Source organism: Amaranthus tricolor, chromosome 10 (genome assembly GCF_026212465.1).
Source record: "Amaranthus tricolor cultivar Red isolate AtriRed21 chromosome 10, ASM2621246v1, whole genome shotgun sequence".
NCBI lineage: Eukaryota > Viridiplantae > Streptophyta > Magnoliopsida > Caryophyllales > Amaranthaceae > Amaranthus > Amaranthus tricolor.
In genome coordinates, this window is record NC_080056.1 from 5,354,896 (window position 1) to 5,365,674 (window position 10,779).

The 10,779-nt window shown below is 27.5% G+C and overlaps 1 protein-coding gene across 1 annotated transcript; it reads left to right on the plus strand.

Annotated features, from left to right (window-relative positions):
- Positions 1–4,201: 4,201 nt before the first annotated feature.
- On the plus strand, positions 4,202–10,124 carry LOC130825295 (GDSL esterase/lipase At4g16230-like). The gene is made up of 5 exons (XM_057690445.1): positions 4,202–4,536; positions 5,632–5,762; positions 7,012–7,257; positions 8,160–8,415; positions 9,630–10,124. Exons 1-5 carry the CDS (start codon positions 4,272–4,274, stop codon positions 9,851–9,853), a joined length of 1,122 nt encoding a protein of 373 aa, XP_057546428.1. The 5' UTR covers positions 4,202–4,271; the 3' UTR covers positions 9,854–10,124.
- Positions 10,125–10,779: the final 655 nt, after the last annotated feature.

The following is a 10,779-nucleotide window of genomic DNA, read 5'->3' on the forward strand; positions in this document are numbered from 1 at the left end:
TTTTAATAATTTTTTAATGTTTATGATCTCACTATTAAAAATATTCAATTTTTTTTAATTCTCATGAACATTCCTTGTGGGAACTTCATTAGGAACGAAGTGAGTAATTTAACAAAATTATTAATAAATTGATAAGATGTAATAAATTGTTTTGATATGATTGAAAGAGAAAAGAAACAAGAGAATTGTGTGGATAATAAGAATTAAAAAAAATAGTGAAAATATTATCTAAAATAAAAATAAAAGTATTATAAAATTAAAAGGACAAATTAAAATAGAAATTGTAACAATTTCTGTACAAGGGTGGGACTAGGAATTAAAATTAGGATTTAGAGATGAATGAAAAGCAGTAGTAGAATAATCAAAGTAAAAATCGCGTCTCAACCATAACTTATTGTTGTGTCGGATCTCTTGAGTCTTAACTCATACAGCCCACTCCCATTTATTATCAAATTTAATTTGTTGTCTGCAATAACACTGTTGTTGTAGTAGTAGACTGAAAAACTTTGTATACTCACTTGTTAAAATAGCTGCCGTCTAAGGAAATATTTAGGGAGGATACGTGGATAAAATATAAGGGTTTTAAACTATATTTATGTCAGTTAGGGCGGGCATAGTATGATTTTGGTAAATAGTAAGTGAATATAAGTATGAAAAGTCATATTCGTTATGGGTGGTGGGTATGAAGTTTTACCACTCGCCTCATATCTACCCTCCCAGCCTCATACCTAACCGCCCCACCCAATACCCACCCGCTTTGCTCTATAATTGTCCACCCTATATTTACAATATACTAATTTCTATTAATTTTTAATATTTTTATTAATAACTATTGACAAAAAGCTAAAAATCTTTAATTTATTTTATTGCATTGTATGATTTAAACAAAATTAGATGTCCAATTAAATTTATAGGGATTCATGAGGTATATATATAACGTGGATTTGGAGTGAATGTAAAGTTGGTATAAGGTGGGCATGGGTTTGAACCCATACTCAGGTGGGCAAGCATGTGTATGAGAATGTTATCCGCCACGTGTAATGGGTAGGTAGTTGGTATGAAAATTTTAGATGGTTATGGATATGAGAGAAGGCATACCACATCCACTCATCTATTTTGACATCCCTACACTAATGAGCATATAAAAATTATATGTATTTTTTATCACCAATTATCTATCAAAAACATACTTATTTAATTATTTATCCACTAATTAGTATTACTACTAGTATATGAAAAATATGATACATCAATCATACAAGCTTAGTCCATGAGTCCATTCTAATTATACGGCCCATTTGATGATATGTATAAAGTTTAATGGTGCCGCTATTATTTGATTTTTGTGTAATATATAATAACGATAATTTCTAGAGAATAAAGAGAGTATCATTTTTACATCTGATATCTGTGCAATTTACCATTTTAAATGTGTTTAAAACCACCTCTGAAGAACACCTCTAACTCAGCTATCACAGAACATTATAATGGGCCTCAACCAAATGGTCCAATGAAGTTTAATCCACTTGACACGGCCACAATAATGATAAAAAAAGACACTATATAACATAAAGATTTTAGTTTTCAACTGGTTAAGGTCGGACTCTTACATTCACTTAATAGAGTTAGGAAATAGACATTTTCTTTTAAATTGTGAATTTTAATTATAAAATTATAAATAAAAGAATTATAAATAAAACTATCTCCAAACATAGCATTTTGAATTGTAGAAAATTTTGGTAGCAAAGAGTGCTATGGGTTTTGTATAGCAGATAAATGAATTGATTCAAAGCTAGTTTTTAGGAGACTCAAATCAATGTATTTGTTCCCTCTATTCTCTTTGATGTCCTTCTTTGCTTTTTGAACAAATTCCAACTCTTGTGTATGAAACTAATTATATATAAAATCATTTCATAAAAAATTATAAACATTTTATGTAAAGTTTTTTATACCAAGATAAATCTAAGATATCTTATATGAATATATTTTAACTAGTAAATATCCATGAAAATCATATTTAAGTTTCTTTGTCCTTATTAAGTAGAATATTCTTGTGGAACATCAAATAGGTAGTGAATAAAGGGGTTTGAATCCCGTGGGCTGGATAATCCTTGATGGAACGTATTACGTAGTCATTTGTGGTGAAATTTGTATATAAAAACGTGTATTATGTCTCATTTATTTTATGCAAACTTACAAGAACCCTAAGAAATTAAGATACCTTTATCAGTCCAGACCTTAACTTGCACTCGTGATAAACTTACACACTATATTCAACCCCTTATGGAGTTTATTTCTATATTAATGCATATCGGTACCTCATTAACAATGTTTCAATGGATAAGATGTAATATACAACAATTTTTGCTAATAATTTGCATTCATTTAATCTTAAAGCTCAATTGGCTAACAATAAAAATAAGTTTCAATAGGAATTTCTAATTCCTTGAAAGTTAAAACTTTTTGTCAAAATTCTAGAAAATATTTTTTCTTCTTCAGTTGAACATTAAATATCGCAATATTAAATTTGCTGAATTTTTTGCATTTTGTAGAAATTTCCGTTTTCAAAAAATCTTCATGCTTTTATATTAGCCAAAAGAAATTTCAACCAATGAACCAAATAAGAACCAATAAAATAATTAATTTCATAGAAATTCCAATAAAATGAAAATGAAGCAAACGATCTCTTGTCATTAACTTTTACTCCTATACATTCAAACAGCTTTTTAAAGTTTTGTTCAGGCATTTTTTTTATAACAAAACTTGCCTTACCTTGCTAATTAAAAGTCAAAGCAAATTATGTGCCAACTTTGGGTTGGTTGGTAGCTGCATATAAATATTTAAGAAACTACCAATATATAATAAATACTCCATTATTTTTTATTTCTTGTATTCTTTTTCCCAAAATAAAAATTTTATAAAGTTATTATTATTATAAATCTTTCTACATCAGGACATCTTTCCTTCATTTTTATAACTTTTTTTCAAATAAAATTTACGAATTTTAGTGTCAAATTTTGACTATGATTTCTCATCGATTTATATGAAAATACATATTCATGTGAGATCTCGATTTCAATATATATTTTCTAAATATTAACTTTTTAGAACTTTAAGAACTCACAATTAAAACTATATTACTTTAAGTTTGTATTGGGATTTATGCAAAAAGTGAATCGAAAAAACAAATAAAAACAGAGGAATATTACTTTACCTAAAATAACCTCATTTAACTAACACATTTTATTAAAAGAAAATATTACATATTCATAGTTTTATCCCAAAAAATAACTTAATTCCCACTTTTTATGTGTATTCCTTTTAATAAATGTTAAAGAGACTTTTTTATCTAGTTGGGGTGTTTTAGCAATCAGCTTTTTATGGCTTTTTGATTGATTTTATGTTTTTTATTGGTCAAATAGCCAAAAAAATATTTAATGAATTACTTTTAAAATAAAACCAAAAGTTACTCATTATAATTTTTTTATTGACTTTTAACCTGTTTTTAAGCTAACTTTAAATCAAAATCAAAAGCATACAAAAAATAATACTTTTTTAAACTTTTCTCTCTTCAAATAAAATATTATTATCCGGAAAAACTTTCAAATAATGAGTAAAGCACAACATAACATGTGTCTTTATTTACTTCCTGTTCCTCATCATTAGTTCATTACAGACCAAGGTCTATAAAAGGTGAATGTGGTTTATAAGTTGTAGGCTTTTAGGTAGTTGTAGGTTTCTCTTTCTTTGAAAATTTTTCTTGAGTTGAGAGACTCTTTGACCGCACTCTCCTCTATAGGTATGAGTTGCCGTCTTTTTTCCCTCCCCAGATCCTGATCATAATTTTCTATGAGCGGGATACACTGAGTATCATGATGACGAAACCAAGGTCAATAAAAAAATAAGTTATAAGAAAAACAATTTTTTTATAAAAAAAGTTTTAAAAAAAAACACATTTAAGCCACCAAAAAAAATGCAATTCAATATTTCCTTAATTTGATCTCCTATTAATGTTGTCTAACATGTCCAGTATGTCCAATATGTCTAATGCATTGTATTTGTTGGAAGGACGTTCACTGGTTGGAAGCTGACTTTCGAGGGTCAGCACTAAATGCCTTTGTTTTAATAATCTTTTTATTTACACACAATCACTTACTATAAATATGGTCTCAACCATTTCTCATCTTAATTCAATCCTTCACTCAATTTTTTCTTCTTTTCAAAAAAAACCTTTTAATTTTTTTATATTTAAATTTCTTTTTTTTTTGAAAATGGGTAATTTTCAAAATCAACAAAAACTAAAAATTTTTTTGATGATATATATATTTTATTCAAGTATACATAGTAAATGTAGATGTAATGGAGAAGAGAAAAATGAAAAGATAGCCAATTTTGTGTTTGGAGATTCAATAGTGGATGTTGGGAACAACAACTACATACTATCATTGTCAAAGGCAAATTATGTGCCAAATGGTATTGATTTTGGAATGCCAACAGGAAGATTCACCAATGGACGAACCATTGTTGATATTATTGGTAACAATCAACTTACGTTACTCTCAATATAATTTATATAATTTTGAGATTGCTCTCAATATTGACTTAAAAAATGCAATAGTATATTGTATGTTATTCTAACAATATGAGTTCCATTATATATACAAGTCTTTATTATGCAACATATTTTATTCTTCCTCCGTTCTGAGATACTTGTTATATTATGGTTATGGGCATTATTCATCGTTCAAACTTATTTTATATATTACGGCTAATGTGGGAGAAAAAATATAGTCAAGTGGGATCTTGTTTGAATTGTCTGATTCATATTTTCATAATATTGACTTTTTATAATTTTTTTGATGTATATAATTCAATATATAAATGGTCAAAATAATATACTGAATTGCGTAAAAATTCAAATATAGCAAGTAATTTAAGTATAATGGAACAGAACAAATAAAACTTTGCATGGGTTTGTGTGAATACCCATGACTTATTTACAGTTTGTTGTAGACATGGTCTTCAATTTTTGCTCTTAATTAGTAGATTTGAAAGACTACTTTTTCTTTTTTTTTTTTTCATTTCTCAAGACACACGTAATTGTTACTAATATATATATATATATATATATATATATATATATATATATATATATATATATATATATATATATATATATATATATATATATATATATATATATATGCGCTCCGATTTTAAATTTTACAATGATAGATTTTAATTTTTGTGAAAATTCTAGTCAAAGGAAATAAATGATTTTTTTCTATATAATTATTTAATTTATTATGTAAATTCAAAATATTCATAGAAGAGAGCACAACTAATATAAAGTAGTCATATATAATATGTTTTATATACCAACAAAGGTTATGATGTAAATAATTTTATTATGTAGACTTTTAATATTATAGCCGGTAAGAGTTTATAATATAAATACATGTTTTTTGTTCTTTTGAGTTTGACGCTTTAGCTATTTTTATCAGAGCTTTTTTAATCAAATGGGGCAAATTTTAAGCAACAGAAGGAGTATATATTCATCATAATTAATATTGATATATTACGCAAATATTAAGTTGATGACTTTGCCTTTGAATCTGACTCTATTTTTAGGGCATGAGTTAGGGTTAGGGGCATTTCCTCCACCTTACTTGGCTCCGACCACAAAAGGAAGTGTGATTTTGCAAGGGGTTAATTATGCTTCCGGTGCTGGTGGCATTCTTAACGAGACTGGCGTGCTTTTTGTAAGACTTCTTTTTTAGAAAAAAAATATGATGAAATTTTATATTAAACCGTTGTATTATGATTAGATATATTCACATAAAGAGTTCAAATTTAAAAAATAAATATTTAATATTTAATATAAATATTTCACTTAATATAATTGAACTATTTAACCCGATTTTAATATAATTGAACTATTTAACCCGAGTTTAATATAATTGAACTATTTAACCCGATTTAAAACTGGCTCATCTTCAGACCGTTTTAAATGAGAATTTAATATTTTTCCTATATTAATTGTTTTTTTTTTTTTAATAACCCTACATTAATTACTTGATGTATATAAGACCTGTTCTTTTTATATCTGTTCATTTTTATGGTGGGATGCTAATTAAATATAGATGCACAATGATAGCTTCTTTATTGATTTGTCTATTTATCACAAATAAATATAGCCAAATTTCGTACGAACCACCTACAATTTATTGTCAAATTGGTAGTTATAATGTCAAGTCATCATTTTTGTCTTTAGAAATTATTTTTCTTAAAATTTATGTAAAGATTGGACTAAAAAAACAATAAAAACAATAACTTCAACGTTTTAGTCTCGGTCTCAGTACTATAAGATCAACTGATTGAATAAAAAAAATAATTGTAAAAGATAGTGGTTAAAAAAATTATACTCCATTAGTTTCAAACAAAGAAAATTCATTGTACTAATTTTCAAAATATATTTTCTTTTTCCATTTATTTAAATCATGTGCCCAAGCTAACGTAAATATTTTTTTTCTTTAGTGTGTCTTTATTAATATTTGCGACTCATAAATCCTCTTTATTTTTTAATTTTGTTATTTTGAGTATATCCACTTATTTAGATTAAAATGCACACTTTAGCTATAAACATCTTTTTACTACTCCTTTTCACATGTACACAATAAGTAGGAACCACCACAAAAAATGTTTACATGTACAAACAAAGAAGTGGACAACAACAAAAAGATGTCCGCAATACATGTGTCAAAAATCATTACTTAAAATAAAATTCCCACAAATGTGATGAATTGGCCTAAAAAATAGATATTCGTAGTGAATCGGAGGCAAAATAATTTTTCCTAAATTATAACACTCAAACCTACACTCCTTACACCCCTCTAGTAAATTTTGTTACTAAAAGTGACAATTTTACGTCACACAGCATGTTATTGTCAATAATAAATAACAATTTTAAAGGTTATATCTTGTTGTTAATTTGGTATCAATTTTTGTTAGGGTGGAAGGTTAAATATGGATGCACAATTGGATAACTTTGCAAATACAAGGCAAGATATGGTTGACATGATAGGAGAAGAAGAAGCCATGAAAGTTCTTAACAAAGCATTGTATTCAGTGACAATGGGTTCAAATGATTTTATCAATAATTATTTAACTCCTGGATTTTCTAAGTTGGAGCAACACTTAGTCACTCCCCAAGCTTTCATTAATTCCATGATCGATAAATTTAGACTCCAACTTACGGTTAGTCATTTTTGTACCTCTCGTTTTTTGAATTTGTCCTATTTAATAAAAAAATTCTTACAAGTATTTTCAAAGGGTTTTTTTTTTTTTTTTTTTTTTTTTTTTTTTTTTGTCAATTCTACTATATCTATACAATTGATAAAGTCAATTTGGTAGATTTAATATTAACTTATCATACATGTGGCTATAAAATTATTTTTCTTAAATTTTGTGTGGCAAAATAAACTACAACAAATGCAATATTAAAGTTTTTATCTTAATATTATAAAGTCGACTTGTTGAATCAAACAATTAATATGAGAGATGCTTTTTATTATTTTACTACTTTATAACTTAGAAAATCAATTTAAATGATGATCAAGATTTATTCTCGGCCTTCGTCTATTCTTATTTATAGTCGCTTTGAGTTCAAATATATTATTGTATATTTTTTTAAAATTTTTTTATGAAATGTGTGTAGATATAATTCAAATATGCTTTAAAACTGTGTAAATAAATAAGAACATAGAGTATACTGCGTAAATTCATATTATTCATATTGTTCTTCACTCGTATGAGTAAAGTCATATTTGGCCCAACTCTTCCTTTTTAAGGTTTTCAAAGCACTAACCTTTGACTATTTCAACTAGGCTTGTGCAATGGGTCGTATAACCCCTGTTTGAGCCCAAATAAAAATTGGCCGAGTTAGGTTGAGCACTATTTAAAACATAATGGCTCTAACATAATGGGTCGTATAACTCGTTTATAGTTTTATTCTCTTGAATTTTAATCGAAATAAGCATGACTGATCGAGTAATATGTCCTATAATTTCATTACTTATTTTTGTCGATTATTAATCCTGAAACTAATAAATAAAGAGTGTTTTATTTTATTTATGTGATGTATTATTGATGATGAACAGAGGCTTTACAATATGGGGGCAAGGAAAATAGTAGTGGTAAATATAGGCCCAATTGGTTGCATACCCTACCAACGAGATATTAATCCAACGGCTGGAAATGATTGTGTTGCTTTCCCTAATCAACTTGCTCAAGCCTTTAATACTGAGCTTAAGACTCTTGTTAATCACCTACGCACCGATCTCCCGGATTCTATCTTCGTTTATGCCGATTCTTACCGTGTTTTTACTCATCTTCTCGACAATTACCAATCTTATGGTATGCACTTCTTTACTTCTATCTCTTTTTTAATTTTTATATGATTTTAACTGACATCAAAATTTTATAATAGTTGGTTTTTAAATTTGATATACTATCGATAAGTTTTGTTAAGTTATTGGGCTTTTACGTAATAAGACAACATATTTTATAAAGAAAGTTGACTACAAATATAATTTGTTAGAGTATATAACATATTTTGGGGCTTCAATTATCAACTTAAGATTTTGGTTGAGTTGATTACTTGACATGGTAACAGAAACCAGTGTGACAAGAGATCACGTGTTAAAGTATATTTAGCGCCAGGTACGAGAAGGACCTATGTCACATCCACAAATCTAGCCCAAAAGACTCTCGTGTAAGGGGTCGTACTAAAATATATAATATATCTTGGAGCCTCAATCATCAGCTTAAGTTTTTTGTTAATTTAATTCCTTAACATAGTTCAATATGGGTCTAAATTGATGGCAACCTTATAATATGTTATATGCTCCATTATGAACCATCTACTATAATAATAAACAATCTCAAGCGTGGGTTATTCTATTCAATTATGAAAAATAAATCATTGATTTTCATACTAACAAAATAAATATATACATCCTCTTACCCTATTTCTATTTCTATTTAGGTTTCTCCAACTTATTTGGCGCCTTTTTTTTTAAAATGATCCATTATTTTTTAAAATATTGTCAATAAATTTATCCTCTAATTATATGTCATTCACTTCTTTTTTTTTCCATCTATTTGTACTTTTTCTTTTTATTTATAAATAATCGGTCGTTCTCCTGAGAGACTGTCTCTTTAAGAGAAGGTCTCTTAAGCCTAACCCATTAAATCTTAATGTCCACTTATTGTATCCTTCATGCCTACTTATATTATCCTTAATATCTACTTATATTAATACCCATCGAATTAGTACTTAAGTACTTACAGTATTCTAAATCCCTACTTATAATATTTTTAATACCTACTGAAAAATTTACTCTATATTTTCTTTTTTAGACCAACCCAATTAAAAATAATCGTACAAAAATATTACACTAGAATAAAAGTGATATATGATAAGACAAGGAGAATATTATATAAATTAATTTAAATAGTTAGTTTTTTCAAAAAGTCAATGACTAAAAAATTATTCATGGTAATATATGGTGGTTGTTTTTTTTATTTTTTTTTTATGAGAATTGAGTAAATTGACAAATACATGGTAGGTTTTGAGAATGGTGATTCAGCATGCTGTTATGGGAGTGGACGTTTTGGGGGATTAATACCGTGTGGACCAACATCAAAACTATGCTATGACAGATCAAAGTATGTGTTTTGGGATCCATATCATCCGTCTGATGCTGCTAATCTTGTTATTGCCAAACGTCTTATTGATGGAGATACTAATGATATTTCACCTATTAACTTCCGCCAACTTGTCAATTCTTGATCTTTATTTTAAAACCTTACATACATGTCATACGGAAAAAACTTAATTGGTAATCCGATCCGTAAATTATCTATTACTATTATAAAAATAAAATATATTTATTATTGATTATTTGGATCTTATTTATTAAAATTTATTAATTGTTGGTAGTTTACCTGGTGAGTAGATATAGCTAAGCTCTATTTCATGCGCTCTCACTCTTCTTCCAACAATTGTTGTACTAGTATTAGTCCATTAAAACAATATTATTATTATTATTTGCTACGCTTTGGTTGAAATTGATTAATTTTTTTTATCAAATTAATGTAACAAGCAAAGTGAAATGAGGTGAGTATTCTTAATTTTCTAATATGTTTCTTACATTAGTAGTTAACATAATTGAAATAAGTAACAAACAACAAATTTGAGCAATAAATTTACAAATAAAATCATAATTGTCAAACACAATACAATTGAAATCTACAATTTGGAATGAATTGTTATTTCTAAACACAACCTAATTGCATAAACACAAATTGTTGTGAGCCACGGTCTGTTCGAGAGGCGCATTACATATATGGGCTAAATAGCCCAATTAATACAAATTAAGAAGAAATAAAAATCCGGGCTTCATATTCTGAGGCCTCACTCTGAAAGACGGTCTTTCACAAGAGTAGTTGTTATATAAAACTCAATTTTACAAGATGTGATTTTTTTTGGGCTGAAATAGTTTTGATTTCAGGCCCATATCTAATTCAATTTATCCTCCATGGGCCATAATTGTCGATAGCTCATTGGCTCCGTTCTTTCTCTTTCCTTCAACATGGGCTACATAGTGCACTCTTTTTCTTTCTCGAGATGGCCAAGGGCTTCCTCATTTATAGCATTAGCATGTAGCCCATACTTACTTCTTACTTATTAAATTTCAGAGATTGTTTTAGCATAAG

Coding starts and splice junctions, on each gene's coding strand:
- LOC130825295 (XM_057690445.1), top strand. CDS start 4,272: ATGGGTAATTTTCAAAATCAACAAAAACTAAAAATTTTTTTGATGATA. Junction 5,763..7,011: donor ACGAGACTGGCGTGCTTTTT/GTAAGACTTCTT, acceptor AATTTTTGTTAG/GGTGGAAGGTTAAATATGGA. Junction 7,258..8,159: donor AATTTAGACTCCAACTTACG/GTTAGTCATTTT, acceptor GATGATGAACAG/AGGCTTTACAATATGGGGGC.